Source organism: Glandiceps talaboti, chromosome 10, assembly GCF_964340395.1.
Source record: "Glandiceps talaboti chromosome 10, keGlaTala1.1, whole genome shotgun sequence".
Classification (NCBI taxonomy): Eukaryota; Metazoa; Hemichordata; class Enteropneusta; family Spengelidae; genus Glandiceps; species Glandiceps talaboti.
Window position 1 is genome coordinate 10,292,672 of NC_135558.1, and position 20,081 is coordinate 10,312,752.

Consider the following 20,081-nt stretch of genomic DNA (forward strand, 5'->3'; position numbering starts at 1 on the left):
CCTAGCATAGCACCATCACAATGCAAACATTACAAATCGAAAATTGTCTTGCCAAAATTTATAATCAGTTCACTGTAAAAGCGAGATGTATTGATAAGCCTTTCTGTTGATTCAAGTACGCCCTCTAGTGACACAATATCGACAGGTTCAAGAACTAAAGCATTTTGTCAACGGCATTCTTACTATTAATTACATGGACAAACATTATTGTATTAGTCAATAGGTAACAGCCATTTTTTGTTTCTCACGTTCCATCTTCTATTTTCCATCTTTTGTGGAGGGAAATGACAACAAGAAAACCATCAACTCATTTGTGGGGTCACCTTACATAAAGTGTTGCAAAGTATTGACAAGTGTTTTGCCTTTTGAAACCCATGTTATAATGATGATACAAGGTCATAGGTTAACAGTCAAAGGTCAGATAACAATATTGATGTTTTTCACACACTTCAAACAATAACCATGGCAGAATATTTCTTTTGTAAAAATATGGGGGGTTTTTTCATGCAAACTGGGGTAAATTCGAAATTTCAAATATCTTTTTACAATACCCAGTAAAAAGGACTAGTTTCAATAAATAAATACTTCATAATATGCAAATTATAATATTTAGTTTCCAAATTATAATAAATATAAATGTTACTCCAAAATATTTCTCAAGCCTCTTCATGCAGATTTGCACCTCGTTATCGAAATATCAAGTTATCATTTTCTGTCATAAACATACACCCAAATTATACACGTCTGTTAAAATGAAATGAAAGTTCTACTTTTTCGGCAAAAAATCCTGTACTACATATTTGGTTAAATCTAGTAAAGTACAAACAGTGCTACAGCTTTTTTTAACCCTGCAACAAAGAAATGCAAATCTCACTGATTTAAGTTAGTATACTCTGTACATGTACCATAATTTTTTTTTTTAAACCTTGATTAATGGCTTGTGAACTTTCATCAATTTTACCACAGGCCCACTTTGATTTAGGATTAAAATTTAGGCGGGAAAACAGTTGTCTGACAGAGCTATAGAAAAAGTTAGTCCAGAACAAATGAATAATCCAATGTAATCCTTATGGCTTCACTGAAAAAAATAACAATAAAACGAGATTCTGGGACTGAAACCCTTGTCTTCAAGAACACTGGCATCATCGCAATTTTCAATCAGACTACTAGAGAGAGACAGTTTTGAATGATTTTGGTAGAGTATAATAACGATTTCCTTGATTTGAATTATTTGTATGGTTAGATGGGTTGTTCTGATTCTGTAGAGTCGTATTATTGGGTTGGTTACTGATAGCTTTCATCGATACCCCTCTACAGCTTGAACCTCTGTCTATTTGACCACAGCAAGACCAGTGTTTACGACCTGGGTGACCCGGATGACCATGACCACATCCCAGGAAACCACCTGAAAAGTAGAAATTGTTACAATCAAGACCAGATTCATTTGAATTGACCTAATATGCATTTATATCATTTTTATGATTTTTTTAAAAATGGAATATTGTCATTGAAAATGTTGACATCATTTGAGTAATAGCAATCTTTTTCTAAAATTTCAATCTAAAATAAAACTTAGAAGAATACAAAAAAAAAAAATTATTAGATAATTTTGGCGGGAAAATTTTTTTTGGCAGGAAAATATTCAGGTACCCTACAGAGGTAATGCAATTGTATTAGTAGCAAGAATTGAAAAAAAAATAAAGAACAAAAGAAAAACCTAGACTGAGAGACTGCTGTTGTTGTGTGTGGTGACTGGCTACAGGAGTGTACACAACAACAAATATTTCAGTCAAATGCTAAAACTTGGCAGATTTATTTACGATGTCAAATAAAAGCTTGTGGTTTTAGAAAAACGATGTCAAATAAAAGCTTGTGGTTTTAGAAAAACAAAACTTGTAAACTTACAGGCTAAATGAAGGATGAACACACCTATTATGAATCTCACTATAAGTCCATAGAAATAACATTAGCCAGAAGTTCAATACCACATTTCCAATTCATTTTACACACACAGAGAAAGATATGCAATAGATAGTATATACCTGGCATTGTGGCACCACATCCACATGTTGCTTCTTTCTTTCCTCCACTGGAACAAAATGTACAGCAATGATATCTCCCCGTATGTTTTACTGGTTCCACTTCTTCTTCTTCCTCTTCTTCCAGAATTTGATTTGGTTTAATTGTCACAATAAAAGGACTACCCTGTAATAATGGGCACACAAAAACCATACGCTGAATATTTTGAAATCATGATGTCATAGAATTTGACAAAAATTTACAAAAATTTGAATAAATATTAAAAATCCTTTTTGAAATGGAATGACATATTAAAAGTATATTTCATAATGTGTCTGTTCTCCAGAGAGATCTAGGAGCTAACAATTATTAACAATTATTATTACTATGTTGATTTTTATATAGCACTTTCCTGCTTTGTGCTCAAAGTGCTTTACAATTATTACCGGATCTTTAGCAACAAAACAACCCTTTATACTTCCTCAACTCCATGGGGAGCATGCAATCCATTTCAGCCTGTATAAGTGCATAGGATTAAAGTATTCACATTGCAACCTCTATCCTACCAGGTCCTCACTTTAATATACAGCTAGGGTTGGCTGGGACACAAGTGTGGTTCAAATCTTGCCCAAGGATTCTAACTATTCAGAACCAAATGGCAGCAATGGGACTCAAACCTGCAGATTGCAAGCTGGCTACTAACCATTCAACCATCATGGCTCCAAATCGCACATAAATATATTTCACAATAATTGACCACTTTTTCTGCAATCAGAGCATCCTTGTCAATAAATATATCTGTACCAATACATCTAGTGATTCTTAGTTATCGACAGCTGTTTGTATATCTCTAAACAACAACTATTTCACTCTGTCTGACCTCATGTGAACTTTCAGGATATCATGCAATTGTTGACAGCAACACATCAACAGTTGTTGCCTTGGTGACACTTGAGATAGTGACTAGAGGGACCTGAATGTCTGGTTACAGATTATATCACATTCCAAACTTTATCCCCAATGAAAAATCAGACATTCTTTTCAACAGATATTTGTCATCTGTTGATACATACATTTATGTATCTGTGTCACGTACTTAACAGTCTGACCGTGGTCCACATTATAATATCCTGCTAAACACAAGCAGTTTTTGATTTGTACAATAAATGTTGGCAAGAAGTTGGTCAAAAGTCAATCTCTGAATCGAAAGTATATCTCTTACAATGTTGGTGTACACACTGAAATAGAGTCCCTCTGTACAAACTTCTAATGTGGGTTTTTTTTTTTTTTTCTTTTTTTTAAATTTATTTGCCATAGAAAGAATTTGTCACAGTATGCCATACAATACAGAAATTGACAAACTAGAGAAATTGCACAACACATCTGTTTAGAATACAATTGAGAGTTTTATGGCCGGAAAACAGTTACTGAACTATTTAGAATTTGACCTTGAAAATAAAGGTCAAAGTCAAAACTTTAGTGTCCAGCTGAAAGCTTCACTCAATAATACAGGTACAGACACTTGAATGGTGTCTCTAACAAAACTTTATAAGTTATTCTGCAATTTGACCTTTGACCTTGCAGATAGTGGTCAAGATCAAAGGTCAAGGGATAAAATAAAGCTTATCTTTGATATTAAATTATGGTGTAGACACTTCAACTTTTAATTACACTGGGAAGGCAAAGTCCAGCTATTTGACCTTGAAAATTTTGGTCAAGGTCAAAGGTTAACATTGATAATGTTGGGGTAGACACTTGAGCGATAAGTAAAAGTTAAAAGTATAATTATACAATTTCGTCCAGTATTTCGTTATTCTAGTCGACATCACACATTCAATGGAAATTTGGAAATATGAGCAAGTTGAAGTAAAATAAAATTTTCTGTGATTGATATTTCACTCCAGTAGGAATGAAACACTAGCAAATAGACATTCCAGAATGAATATGGCATTCCTTTGTATCAGCCTTGTTTGCAAATTATCTAAACACCCAGACATGCAGGTTTCGTGAATGACCAGACCACAAACTTCAAAGATTAAAAAAACGTGACAAAAACTAATTATACGATGACACAAGTAATTTCCACACAGAGATGACTGAGATGTTCTACAAATTGGCACCCAACTGAGTAACTATTTGTGGAGACACCAGACGGACGGCAACAGAGCAGACGGTCGGCAACAGAGCAGGCAACAGAGCAGACGGACGGCAACAGAGCCACCTGTGTATGTTGTCCTAATTGAAGACAGTTGTACCCTAGTAATCTAGTCGTACAGGGATTTTCACTATCCTCCCCATCAAGACTAGCATTTCCTTAATGTGTTTTTACTTAATGACGTTTTGGACAAAAAGATGGTACACATTCTTATTGGCCACTTCCAATGTATCTTGATGATGTCAACAGCATCATCACTTGATTAGAACCAACTTAAGGATGGAACCGTGCAATTAAATGAACATTATGAAGATTAACGAAACTGTATATGTCGTGGGTTGAATGTCATGATGGACATACATGTATCTGTGGTGGGTTGAATGTCATGATGGACATAGATGTATCTGTGGTGGGTTGAATGTCATGATGGACATAGATGTATCTGTGGTGGGTTGAATGTCATGATGGACATAGATGTATCTGTGGTGGGGTGAATGTCATGATGGACATACATGTAGATGTATCTGTGGTGGGTTGAATGTCATGATGGACATAGATGTATCTGTGGTGGGTTGAATGTCATGATGGACATATATGTATCTGTGGTGGGTTGAATGTCTGTGGTGGGGTGAATGTCATGATGGACATAGATGTATCTGTGGTGGGGTGAATGTTGCTGCAGGAAATCATAATCTAATTTTAGGTTTGAATATGCAATTATTACAGGAAAATGCTAGACGTGATGGGAGATGATAGTCAAAATTTCCACATGACTAGATACTAAGCTAGAACAGTTGAGTTTCACCATTCACACTTCATTCAATCCTGGATCTATCTATCATCTCAACACATGTAGCAACATATTTTTCTCTGGGGCCAACAAACCTACATTTTCTCTAAGGGCTGAGACTGCCACTATCAATATTCTAATCCAGTATTCAACGGAAATGAAAACCACAGACGGCAAAAAAAGGTTATAATGTCTTTACTTCTTACAAATGCAACTGTCATCATTATTCAAGTTGAACATTCCGAACATTGTATATTGCTGACTTGATGATAATCTGAATGAAGAAAGCCAGTCCTAATTTTTGGAAACCCTTTGAGTTGCCAAAGTTTAGTCGAAACCATCCAGTTTTCATTTGTGATATTCTATGAGTATGAGGACAATTCTCACATTGTTGGAGTGAGACAAAAGTGTTTATCACAAATTATAGTACTATGCTTGCTAACTGTCAGCAGTTAAAAAAAAGAGAAAATTTTCTTTGAAAAAAAGTGGCTGGATTTTGATGCCATTGAAACAGCCCTAACAGCTGTTGCTGGTTTTATGGCGAAATCACGAATTGACAAAATACATAATGTTGAGAATTGACTGTTTATTTTGTAGTAGAGCATTAAGGACAATTTGCATAAAAACCTCACTTCTCTATTTCACTTGAAAACTTTACAAAAAATTCCTTCACCACTTAAAGACTCCTGTCAGATTGAGGTAAACTTTATGTGTGAAAAACAGTTGCGTTATACAAAAAGTTGGTCCTAGAACAAACAAATGCTGCCATTTTAATCTGTATGGCTTCACTGATACGATTACACTAATGTAGGACCCTGGGATTTAAACATGGGGCTTTAAAAAAGATCACCGAATGGGGAAAGGAAAACAGTTGTTATGTGGACAACTACACAACATGGAATCTAAATGAATTCCATGACACTGATTGAAGACCAGGTGCCCACTTGCCAAACTATTCCAGGATAAGTTGAAAATATGTCTTGGTTTACTTTTACATGTGATGCAGCTTGGCTACAAAGTATGAGAATTACATGTTCTGGCAGATTAGAAACACATGAACACAACTATAATTCCCAAAACGTCAAAATTCTATTTTCTAAATATCCCTTATGTTTTTGGTCATGCTAAAACCCCTGATGGTATTAATTATCCCAGCCTAATATTGGCCTTTAGGGAGGTCAAAGGTGAGAATCTTAGCCAGCTTATATGACAGCCTACTTTTCACAAATTCCCATGATCCATTTCACCTCTAGACCTTAGCAGATTAAACAATGTATACAGTTTCAAAATATGTGTAATAAAATGATACGGTCAATGATGGAATTAGACCTTCTGTGTACAGCAGACTCTGGTTCATTTCACTTGAAAGACGTCCTACTTAAGTCAATTACACTGGAATTAAACAGAAATAAAGCATATACACCTACCCTTAGGAAATACTGTATACAGCCCAAGGCAGTACAAGTAACCCTGTAATGTGTCAGTTATGGAGTCTTTCTATTGCAACTGTCTATTACAAAATGATTTTGCTGATACAATGTATGGTTTGACAATAAAATCTGTTATTTCCTGATGCATTTTGATTACACATCCCTTCTCATCAACACCCCCTCTCCCTCCACTAAACGTAGGGGGGTATACAAAATCTAACTTTTTTCGTTTCTGCAGTCACCCTCCAAATTTTGAGTTAATTTGTCAGAAATGCTGTGTCCCAAGTATACATTTCCCTCTCTTTGACAAGATTCCAAAGCATAGGAAAGCCAAATAAACTAAAGTTGACCCTTTTTGCAGTAATGACACTGTTTTAGTAAAGTGTGTTCTCAAGCTATTTGTTTGTGTAAATCAATCATCTCAAAGTTTTGGCCACTTTGCCTTCCTGTTCCATGTAATTCTTCCTCTTAAAATTTTTATTTCCATACTTGTTGTGCTATCGATTTGACATAAAACCAAAGCAACACAGGAAAAGAGGACTATGAGGACTGGTGATGTGTAAGTTCATGCTAATCCTTTATCACTGCCAATTTGAAAACATGGAAGTAATCAAAATGCAATCAAGTGTCAACTCATTAGTTAATATTAATGTCAACTTGTTAATTAAATTTCAACTTCTCAATTAACTTAATTACTTGCTGGTTTCAGGTTACAGTTAATGGTATGATGTATCATTACCCATGTAGATAAGGCTGCATGCCAACGTGGTCTTTAACTAAAGTGGAGGTGTAAATCGTAACGATACTGTATAGGAACGAGACTACCCTGTGTAGATGTTGCACAGGTTCCATACATGTACCTTCTGGACATGATGGCCATGATGTACATGTAGTTTGTTCATTACATGTATGTCACTTCCTGGCGGTATATTTGAAAGGTATACCAATTAGACAGTAATAACCTTGAAACATACAATTTCATTCTTCATACTGCTGAGAGATCTTTCTGTATAAAGCTGGATTGTCCAGGTCTCATACCATATGGATGACAACTTGAACTTTTTGCTGCCTTAATTAGGGTAGGGAGTTATTCCATCAGTGATGTGTCACAGAGCAAATCAACAAGACACAATACCAACTCATTGACGTACATTAAGTTCATTCACCATAATCCTGCCCTACTTTATTCCTTCAATTTTCAAACTGAGAAGTCCTTGATGTCGCTGTGAAATGCTGCCATGAACCAAATACACTAGACCAAATAAACCTACTTGAGCTAGAAGTTGTACTTTTCTGATTAGGTGATAGCACAGCAGACTGACATGGTATACATGTACTCGAAGTTAATTCACTGTGCTTCAACTTGGGAGATAGCCGTGCTCAATTCTTACAAACTGAGAAACAGTTGATGCTGCTGTGAAATGCTCCCACGAACTGAATAAAGTAGATAAAACCAACCCCCATTTGAGTTAAAATTTGTATTTTCAATGTCTTAATTAGTTGATAGCACAACACTGACATGTTGTACAGCCTATAGATAAGACGTACTCTGAGTTCATTCACTTCGACTTGGGAAATAACCCTGCTCAATTCCTACAAACTGAGAAAAACCTGGCGTCGCTGTGAAATGCTCCCATGAACTGTATAAAGTACAAATGTAGACATAACAAACCCAATTTGAACTGAAATTTATATTTTCAATGTCTTAATTAGTTACTAGTCCAGCAGCAAATACCGATATTACCAGGTATTACAGTATATAACCAATCAGTATGGCTTTTAAAGTCAGTGAGCCATTGAATGTACTTTGAGTTGATTCAGCATATACATGTATCTACCTAGGCGATCATTATATATCATTGCTGCTGGCTGAGTAGACCCGATCTCACTGTGAAATGTTCTCATGAACTGAATGAGATAGACAAAACAAACCCTATTTGAATTGTACTTTTATATATGTTGGTGCCTTTACTAAAGCTAGTCAAACAGTGTTGTATAAAGCAGCTACATGTACACAAATAAAAGACACTTTCCTCCTAACAATACTAACAGGAGTTTATCAAACTCATAAATAAATAGTTTGAAAGAATTCCAAAGTTATGTACTGAAATTTCATTGTTTGCAAGAGATTTTCATTTTTGCACTTAAAATAAGAAATTGAAGATACATTTAACCTATGTGTTGACATAGTGACTACAGAACTAGTACTGTATGCTGACACTTACTAAAAATCTACATCTGTCCAACTACGATGTAGTCAAGATGACTCACCAAACTGTGATTTAAGGGTATCTCAAAATGCCTTCAAAATTGATAAGATTTGATCACAGAACCTTGTGAAAATATATAGGGAGAATGCTGCTACTGTTACTGTTACTAGAATCATTACAGATGGAGTTACTAACTGTAGAGTCATTAATGCAACTGTAATGCTTTCCTGGATAACCTACAAAAATTAAAGTTTGGCACACCAACAGATTACTCACTACTATCGCTATACATGTAACAGATGTAGCTAAGTCCTTCATTTCACTGTGAAGCTTTCATATAAGCTGGGTAATATACATCAATCAATCAAAAAAACCCAAATCAACCAGATCAAACCAACTTGTGCTTCTGAGGCCTCAATTAGGCAGACAGTCATTAACAGCCAACATATATGCACGTAATATTGTCAATGTTCTGGGCCTATAACACCTCCTTTGATTGTGACAATGCCTACATTAGCGTCAGTCTAAATTTATGTGAATGAATTGCTGTGAGAGTCCTTGTTGCATTGTTTGTTATCGATGTTGCAGTTTGCTGTGTTTTGAAGTCCCTGATGAAATGCATACTTATAGAAAATGGACTGATGTTAACAGCCATACTTGTACTAATTTATCACAGATGTACATTTGCTAGCCAAAACTGTTCAACCTGAAGTTCTACAGCTTGCAAAAACTCATGGTAGTCTCAGCCTTCTAATGTTGACATCCTTCAAGGCCATCTAACCCCAAATCCCATCCCACCTCGCCCCACCCCACCCCACCCCTGCTATTGAATACACGGTACAGTTTTCACATTGGAAAATTGATTACTTAATTACATAATTTTCAAAACTCCAGTCAGACATTCCCTGCTGTACTGCATGATAGATTTTCATTTATTGAATTGAATGCGAATATTTATACTAAAATATATATGTTTTAGTTTTACATATATGTAACAACATACGGACGACAATGCAAAACAGTCAACAAATGGGAATAGAGAATACTATTCAATGTATGTATTTTGGATTCAAATTTATTATAATAGCTGAAACAATTTTGCATAAAATAAACCAGCATAAAATGAAACCACTTTCACCGGCAAATTCTGAGTATCTATTTAATACAGACATATATATCCCACCTGAATCAATAAATTAAAGTGGTGAAAGTGATGTGGCTGTCAAACTTTAGTATTCTTTTAAGCCCAAAACTGTTCAATTTATAGTGAGGCAAAAATGTGGAAAAAAAATTTCTCTCCAGTAAAATGTTTGTCGGCCACAATAGCTACAATCACAGAATACTGTAGTGATGGCAATGTGAAACAATTTCCGAAATGGCACGACACAAGATGGTGAAGTTACAGCAATGTGAGAGACCTTTTATGTTCGGAAATACGGTGAATAAACTCTAAACATTGTTTGCTGGGTTTCTGTATTTTAATTGGTGTTGTTAGAGGGCTGTTACAACACAGAGTTATGTTGACATCCTGTTCTCACTATCTGTTCAATCACCCATGATGAGTTTTATTCTACATGTAAATCCTTTAATACCGTGGGTGGTGAAACAGCTTATCATATTATATCCTAAATCTCCAACAGTGAGTTTTTTGTGTAACAACACAATTTTGCTATTTTAATGAAAGATGTAGGAAATGTATGACATATTTTTTCACCCCACTCCAAGGTTATTCAGAAAGAGGTCGTTGGTTCATATCTTGTCACATTTCTTTTCTTAAAATCCCCAGCAGAGAATTTTTTTGTAACATAATTTTAATGAAAGATGTCGGAAATGTATGACAAAGTTGCTCAGCCACACTCCATGGTTGTGTAGGATGTGGAGAGTTGTAAAGCTCAGAGCACATATGTTTTCCTAAAAGCTCCAACAGTGAAATTATTTGTCACACAAACTAGCCTTTACATGTAGGAAATGTATAACACAGTTCCAACCAAACTACAAGTTTGCTCAGATAGATATTTTCTTTCTAAATTCTCCACAAACAAATTACTTCATTTGTATTTTTTTTTAAATATATGTAAAGCACTTTGAGCATGACGTGGGAAAGCGCTACATAAGAGCCAAACGTTATTATTATTATTATTATGATTATGATTATTTCCCAGTTGTGACCACCTCAGAACACCACTACATATTTTTTCTATACGTACTGTAAACCAAACAGCTGATACCCAAGCCTGTTTCATTCTTTTCATAATTCTTTATCTAAATCCTCTAAAAACAAATGTACTTAAATCCATTATATTCCAACTGACCTGTCCCAGACTGCACTTTAGTAGTATAAAAAGAAAAAATGATATCAAATTTTTCAAAACTTATTTCTAACTATTTTTTCTAATTTTTGACAATCATAATTTTCAGTCTCTCCTGTGTTTTAAACACTATAGGGAGAACAAGTCTATGCCCTGAATAATAATTTTCACCTGTATGTGTTTACCATTGACCACTATATGTAAAATATACTGTCCTGGTACTGGTAGGACAATTCTTACATACCTGTATGTGTTTACCATTGACCACTACATGTAGAATATACTGTCCTGGTACTGGTGGTACATAGGTCACTAAATGGAATCCATTCTTTTCATTGGATACCTGTACATTCACCTTTCTATAATGAAAACAAAAGAAATAAAAAGAACTTAGAAGACGTCCAGACAGTAGATATACATAAATCTTCACTCTGAAAACATATTTGGTTCATTGGTTGTAAATTGTTTGTTTGTTTGTGTATGTTTAGTTTTGTTTCTTCCAATTATCTATCATGATCATCCTTGGTGAGCATTTTCACTTGTTTGTGTGTCTACTCTTGTTTCCTCACATTATCTGCTATTCTATTTGTTTATGTGTATTTACTTTTATTTCCTCCAATTACCTGTTATGGTTACCATCTGCAAACATTTGTCATTTTGTATGTGTGTTTACACTGTTTCCTCCAATTATCTTATTATAATCATCTTTGGCAAGCATCTTTGTGTCTGTGTCTACTATTGTTTTGTCAATTACTTGTTATGGTCGTCCTTAGCAACCATTTCTACTAGTGTGTGTGTTTTACTTTTGTTTCCTCCACCTACCTGTTATGGTCGTCCTTGGCAACCATTTCCACTTTCAACTGGTACTTCTTCCCATCTACACCGTTATTATCCTGTTTGACCAATACCAGGAATTCAGCTCTCTCTCCCTGTGTTCCTTCCGACAATCCTGACAATGGAAAACAAATTATTTTAACGCAACGTAAAAGTATGAAATTATTGACAATTAACAATAAATTAATTTTTTGTACATTGTCTAGGCTATGGTATAATAAATTGGGGGGGGGGGGGGATATTCCTGAACAATCATAAGTTTAATAATCGGGATATGATGTCCTTCTTTTTAACAACCTCAACTTCCCCAGTTTCCCAACTAACAACAGTATTACATCAGCCGACATCAGACTGTGGACAACCGGAACCTGTTACAAACAGGGAAAGTAAACAACTGAATTGGATCAATAACACTTGGTACAGTATGTTGAAAGTACAGAGACTTGTATTACATTCCATCATTTGATAAGAACAGATTTATGGCCACTTTACAAAACAGTTCACCAGTCACAAACAAATTTCCAGTTCCCCTGGCATTTCATGTACGCATAAAGAGGCCATACAAGTGTTTGCTGTTCCAACATGCTGATCCAAATGTTATTAATCCAATTCATTTATTTACTTTCCCTGTTTGTAACAGGTTCCGGTGTCCACAGTCTGACGTCGCCAGTTGTACCTGTTTTTCCCTCACATACAATTAAGCAATTGTACACATTCTTTTACACATACACATACATGTACATTGTATATAAGTTCATGTATTTTAAATTTATGCTCACACATACAATGATGCATGTACTGTACAGAAAGTACTAGTAAATCTTGTAAAAATTCCACGAAGTTCATTTGTTATTGCCTACATGTAGATATGGTGATCTCAGTTTATTATCAGCCGAAGTGATGACATGACTTAAAGACCACTACAACAAATACACTTTCAGTATCTTTATCTATGTGTAAGGTGCTGGTAATTTATCACTAACATCCCATAAAGCTATAAATTGTTGAAATTTATGTCACATTCAGTTTCATTAGTAGTTCTTTGTTTAGTCTCACTTGTATAACATTACATTATAGATAAGATAACTCAGTACATTTCAGTTTGTATCAGTAGTATAGTAAAATCCACATCTAACTGTTATACATACATACATGTACATGTAGACCTTGGGGGGACCACAGCAGTTGTTAAGTAGATGAGTGACAAACACACAGAGTGCACTTTGTCTATAGCAAGAAGTGTTAGTCTGAGTGGAATTTTCCTTTATCCTCTACTGATAAACTACTGCCACTGGTACAGTACCTCCCCCCCTCCAACCCACCCCATCCTGTAAGTGGTAGCACATAGTATAACTGTAATACTTGCATTACACTGTCCCATCTTTTATAGCTTGTAGTACAATTACTGACCAAACCTAGACACTTTGCCAAGTTAATTGCCTTGAAAGAACATCAAACAACCCCTTCTGAAGGGAAAGCCATAATATTCTTCAGTGGTTATTCTAGAATAATTGGGTAGCAGTCATGCAAATATGGTAAGGCTTGAGCTTTCTAACCACAGCCAATGTATACATTGTGCGTGTCAGGGATCTGACTTGACTGTCGACAGTCGCTCACGCCTTTTTTGTGACTGTCTACAGTCTAGGATGTAGATTTTTTCCAGTAGAATTTGTCTATTTGACTATACATGGAAAGAGAGAGAAAGAGAGAGAGAGAGAGAGAGAGAGAGAGAGAGAGAGAGAGAGAGAGAGAGAGAGAGAGAGAGAGAGAGAGAGAGAGAGAGAGAGAGAGAGAGAGAGAGAGAGAGAGAGAGAGAGAGAGAGAGAGAGAGAGAGAGAGAGAGAGAGAGAGAGAGAGAGAGAGAGAGAGAGAGAGAGAGAGAGAGTAGAAAACGAGTTCTTGTTGTTCTAGACCATCTGCAAATTTAAACTATATCACCTTGTAGCTGAGCTATGACTGCCAAGTCTAAACTCTACTGATATTGAACATACATGTACACAATTAAGGCACTGTATCTAGGAATGACTGTGACCTCACATACCATCAATTTTCAATGACTTACTGCCTTAGGGTTAAATAAACCACTCAGACTGTGAAGGATAACAAAGTTACCAGTAATTACTGACTATTAAGTTATCATTATCAAGACACTTGTGTATTGACAGTGTAGGGACTTAACACATATGCCAGTACCATGGAACTTAAAAAACAAATAAGTGAATATGAAGTACAAGTAACAACTTTGTAGTATAATTACAGTTTTGCAAACAAATTATTTCCAGATTTTTATTTTGAAGTTTTAAAATACACAAAACATACAAAGCGTTGAATACGTATTATGAAACACTTGTCCACCCTCTTCTTGACTTACACAAAGTTGAAGAATCCCTTTCCACTTTCAGTGCCAGCTCTACTTTGCTCTAACCCAGTGCCAGCTCTGAGCTTGTTCAGTACTAGCCAAGCTGGATAGTGATTCTTGTACTATACATTTGCACATGTAAATCATATCAGTATTTGTACATGTAGTATGGTATTGAAGCAAACTAAATTATTCAATGCGATGGTAAAAATCCTTAATTAACGTACACATTAGAACCTTTTCAAGAAATATTAAAACAAGAACTTTTACCATAACTTTGTGTTTTGTTGTAGGGAATAAAACATCTGAGATTGTTGTTATCCAAATAGAATGGATTCAGTTTTTATCTGCGGGGCAAAAACACGAGGTGGGGTGAAATTTTCTACTCGGACAGTAAACACTTTTTAGGGCTATGACTTTTTTCTGAAATTAATATATATATCCCTAAACTCTAACCCTAACTATACCACCACCTGTGACCACCTTCCTTCTAATACATACATACAAGTAATAGCTACCATTGCTATTTTCCTGGACACAGAAATGGTTTAATTTTTAATTTAGTGATGCAATATGTCACAATATATGTATTTTCAAAACACAGCATGCAAGCTGACAATAGCGTTACATTTTTTAGGAGGTAATGAATTCGGCAAATTATTACTGTAATAATTGTGAATATGTTTATTTTGGCACATATACAATGTATTTTAGCGGAAAGTGACCTGAAGACAATTTTTTACATTTTGGCTCCATTCCATTTGGACAGAGAAAAGTTTTGATTGATGTACTTTAATATACATGTACATGTAGCTGTATAACTATTGTGATAAGTGATATATTAATTATTATTCACACCTAGTCAAATAAATCTATCTATACTAGCTGTAGTTACTCAGAATTCACCAGCGAAAGTAATTCCATTTCACTAATTCATTTTGGCACAAAATGTATGTCAACTAAAAAAAACTACACTGAATTCTCAGTCAAGTAAATAGATTTGCAGCATTTTCCATGTAATAGTCCTTGAAATATTGAAGGATAAATGAATTCCCTGTAGAATAGGGCAATTGAGAGTGATTTTTAAAGCCATAGGAAGTGACATGGTGTTTGTTACTTGTAGGCTCACACTAGGGTTACCATAAGGTAGAGTACACTAACTAAATAATGAATTGAACCATATAGCTACACCCTGAAGCAATGGATCCATGAATTAATAACTTGCTGGTTAAGTAAACTAACAAACCAGGGTAAGCAGTAGACATGCATGCTGCACTATGAAATATTGCATAAACATTTAGAGACACATAACACCTACATAAATCGGGTCAGACAGCTGTAGGTATTTTTGTAGGTAAGGAGGTATTTCAATGCTTGAATAATACCACTCAGCCTGGTGAGGAGAAAGTGAACTATCTGATGAATTTATTACAAGAATTAGAATCCGTCCAACAATGGATGAAGATTTTGATTGGCTACTAAGATTGGATATTTCTTTGTTCAACATTATTTGGATTTGACGATAATTTTGTATCAGCTACATGCCTTGCTATCAACTTCACAGACACATGTGATCATAACACAATAGTCCTGTCTCCACTACAAGATCTGAGTTTACATGTATACTATAGTTGAAAGTGTATTCGAACCCCAACTTGAACAGGCCACTCTAGTCTGGATGCCAACGTGGTCTCTAACTACATGTAAATCATGTCTGGTCAAAGTTCCTCAATCAGCACAAATTTGTCCAATCAGTGAACCCCAACTGTTAGAGTGAAGTAAAGTGTATAAGTAGCATCCTGAGCTGACAAATATATGAGTGGAGGTGTAAACTGGAACGATAGCGTATAGGAACTAGACTAACGCCATTCTCGTATCACTATCAGGATTGAAATTTAGGTGATAAAATACTTGTCTGGCAGGAGCTACATGTACATGTATAGAAAATATTGCTGCTGAACTGATGAGTGATCCTTTTCAATCCTTATGGCTTCACTGATAAGACTATACTAATCCATGACCATGGGATCCAAACATTAGGCTTTAAGAGCAACTTGGAATCAATTCAAAGTGGGGACAGACTTGGTGTATTTATAAAGAGTCTGACAGTTATAAATGCCAATCTACTTTACAACAAAATATTAAACCTGACAGAACTATCAAATTCCCAGTTAATATTCACCAAACAGGTGTCCATAACCACTAAATCATAATCTCACAACACTATAGCACGAAGCGTCATAACCTTTCAGTATAAAGTCAGTGATTTCTGTAGAAACAAGACAAGTGATACAAGGGTATGTGACAATTTGCATGAGCTTGGCAGACACTACACTATACAACAGAAATAACCATCAGTGGCTTGAAATGTGATATTAGTCTCATACTAACTCTGTATGTCTTCTGATTTACTCCACAGATGTCATCTTCATAGAGTTACATTTTAAACTGACAACATTTTCATCCAACAAACCTCTTTCTAGACGAAACATCTGTTGAAAATAAGTGACTTCATTTGATATGACGATATCTGACATTGATGAATTATTTCATGCCGAATTTATCACTAACAGTTACACACATGCCATGCACAAGTTTATACAGACAAACTTAACGGAACAGTTACAGTATTCTCTCCACAAAATTTAAATCAAATGTGCCTAAATTTTATCATGTCAGCAAAATGACAGAAACTAATCAACATAACAAAAAAATATATTCATATGTAAATTAGCTGATAAAATATTTGGGAGAACAAAAGGGTGTAATTTCTTATTAAGAATTATTTTTTTGGGAACTTGTTTTTTTTCATACCCACTACCATATTTCCCTCAAGTCTTGTTTCCGTATACAACAACTGGTGTTCCTCTGTAGTTGGATTTACACTTGTTCTGCATGCTTACAAACCTATCGGATATTTACTTGACAATTTCTTAATTTTCACACATTTAGCCTGTCCATTAGTCTACTGATGTGATTTATGATTCTGAAATATTGTTTTATTATCAACATTAATGTGATAATGCTGGCGGTAGAGGCTGCGGCTGCAGCTGTGATGATAGTGGTGGTACATTGTTGAGTCACTCATCATATCAAGTCATCACTTTTCATTCATTGTCAATGACAACATATTTGCAGTTGACATTCTCTCATGATTCTTGGTTGATCACATTGTAATGGCCTGGATTGCTGCAACCAAAGCAGCTGACTTGGTCCTTGGTCTTATATATAATGGCTTAGCGTCTCCGTTATCATGTGTCTGTGTATCACATTGTTGATTAACATAAAGTCCTATATCATATGTCAACTCTATGCTAGCCTGTTTACATCACAATCTGTGATTTTGCTCTATCGGCTCACTTTAACCACTTGTAATGCTACCATGACAGACAAACAAACAAACAGACAAACAAACTAACAAACATCAACAAACAAACCAATACTGACAAACATCAACAATAGAGTAACCACAAATCAGTATCAACAATTATGTTTTGCTGTATCAAGAATTAGTATATGTTTTCCTATGTGTGAAATAGTCACAGGTGCACACCAATTTCATTTTTTTTTTTTTTTTTGGGGGGGGGGGTTGGCTTACAAGAGAAGTTTAGCTGATTAGTTTAATACAAGCGCATATACCATTTTCTTTCTTTTTTTTGGGGGGGGGGGAGGGGACGGCGCCTTACAAGAGAAGTTTAGCTTATTAGTTTAATAGTATTTCTAATTCAACTGGGTGTTGTTGTTGTACTAGTAGTAACCTGTCCTGTTTGCTATGTAACTCTTACATAATCACCACTCATTATGTATATTCTCATGCTAAAGAGAGAAAATAATAGGGTTGCTATTTCAGTGTTCTCAACTTGAGCACATTTACATGCACTGACAAAGGGTTTCTATACATGTACTAAAAGAGTGCAGTCCCGCTAAAACTAAAAATGTAATGCTGAAGCAAGTTTCTCATCATTTTTAACCCAGAGACTTGTTTTGATGTTACTATCTCACTACATACACCTGTCACTGGTTACATCATTTCAGGCAATGACCTTGAAGAACAATAAAACAAAAATTTGACTTTTATATATCAAACCTAAAAACTATGTTAACCATTGAAATGCTAATATTTTCACATATAATACTTTGTTACTTTTTTACCTTCATCAATCAGAAAATGAGAAACGAGTAGATCTTATCTCCATTCCAAATTGATTTGACTAATTACACTAAACTGTTCATCCAAAAAGAGATGTCACTAAAAATAATGAGCAAACCAAATAAAATGTTCCATTGGAATAAATTATTTGTAGACTATTTTTCAATAACAGATAATAACATGTTTAAAAAAATGTACTGATACCACTACACAACTAAAAGAGATGATATTATCAATACAAATATGATATTTATTTATGTTACAGAACTTTCTCATACATCAGGATTCCAAAATATGTAGTAAACAAAATGACAAATTCTTCCACAGTAGCCTGGAGTCCATGTCAATGGGGGTTTTGAATTTGTTGTTTTCTCCATCACTGGGAAATCAAAATTCAAAATCCCCATTCGCCTGGATTCTGGATTATTTACACAGTAAAACTTTGAAAGTCGTTGTCTGTCTTTTTTGAGTATTTTTCACATATTTGATAATCTGTTTGTCTCCAACTTGAACTTACCTTCTCCTTTGACGATACATTTCAATGGTTTTGTCTCCTTTGATGTCACCTTGCCCTTGACTTCAAAACCATCCACCATTCCAGCGCCATCATCACTGTCAAATTTGATGAAAGAATTCTCTTTGGGCTCACATATATACTTTGATACACTCAACTCTTTCAATCGATTGACCAAAAATTTCCTGATTGATAAAACCTCGACTCCTGAGCCTTCCTCCAACGCATCATTCACAAAATTACATGAATCTTCAAAGTCCTTCAGAATTTGTTGAAGTTGAATTTTTTGTAGCTGGAGAATCTTCCGTTTCTCTGATTCGACTTGTTTCACTCTGTGCTGCAGCACACTTCTGTGTTTCTCTAGAGCTTCTACGTAGCTGTCAAAGAAAGTTGTTATTTCTGTATTCACTTGCTCTGCTTTCTCTTTCACTGAAGTTTCCATGGAGGTGACGGAGTCGATAGCAACTGAGAGAACATCGATGTGAGGTCTGGTCTGCGAGAGTAAATTACGAATGGCCTTCTTTTTCCCAACACTGACATCTTCGATAAAATAACATCTATGTTCGCGGTGCTCAACTAAACAGCAATCCCGGCAAACTGTTTCATCACACGTTTCACAGAACATCTTCATCTCTTCGTTCATATGTTTTGAACAAAAGACCGGTCGATGTATATCGCGGATACCCTTTTCTCTCGCTTCTTGTAAAGTTAACATCGTATGCGAAGAAGTTTTTCGTTGCCGTTTGTGAGCTTGAAGACAAAAACTGCACAGGTAGGTTAAACATTCCTCGCATCTTGCCGTGGCTGTCGAACTATCTTCACATAAATCACACTGGATTTTATTACTTTCCTGATTTAGGGACTCGAGTAGAATGAGTTTCTGCGATACAAAGTTCACGGGCAACCCCTCGACACCCTCGTCTGGTAAGTCGACTTCTGCGTCACAAGTCGGACAAAGTATTGTCAATAACCTCGATTTGCTACTGCTGGCAGAACTTGAACCACTTGCGACTGACCCACTGCCAAAGTCTTTGTCGCTTGTAACAACGTAAGGGTTGACACTGTTCAAACATTCCTTACAAAAAGTGTGAAGACAAGGCAACAAGCGGGGATCTCTCAACTGTTTTCGACATGCCTCACACTTGATTTTGCTGGCGGTGGAGCTAACACTGTTAGCAGCGCTTGAAAACCCGTTCATGTTCTTTCTGTTTTGCTAACCAACTCCTACAACGTTTGAAACAATACATTTACGATTTACAGGTTACGGCTGTACAGTGAATAGGTGTACCTAGTACCTCAACCCTGACAAGA

The 20,081-nt window shown here is 35.5% G+C and overlaps 1 protein-coding gene across 1 annotated transcript; it reads right to left on the reverse strand.

Moving 5' to 3' along the window:
• Positions 1-1,003: 1,003 nt before the first annotated feature.
• On the reverse strand, positions 1,004-20,072 carry LOC144441468 (E3 ubiquitin-protein ligase TRIM45-like). Its single transcript, XM_078131046.1, has 5 exons — positions 18,774-20,072; positions 11,736-11,862; positions 11,158-11,272; positions 2,043-2,205; positions 1,004-1,405 (listed from the first exon to the last, which is right to left on the reverse strand). Exons 1-5 carry the CDS (start codon positions 19,966-19,968, stop codon positions 1,167-1,169), a joined length of 1,839 nt encoding a protein of 612 aa, XP_077987172.1. The 5' UTR covers positions 19,969-20,072; the 3' UTR covers positions 1,004-1,166.
• Positions 20,073-20,081: the final 9 nt, after the last annotated feature.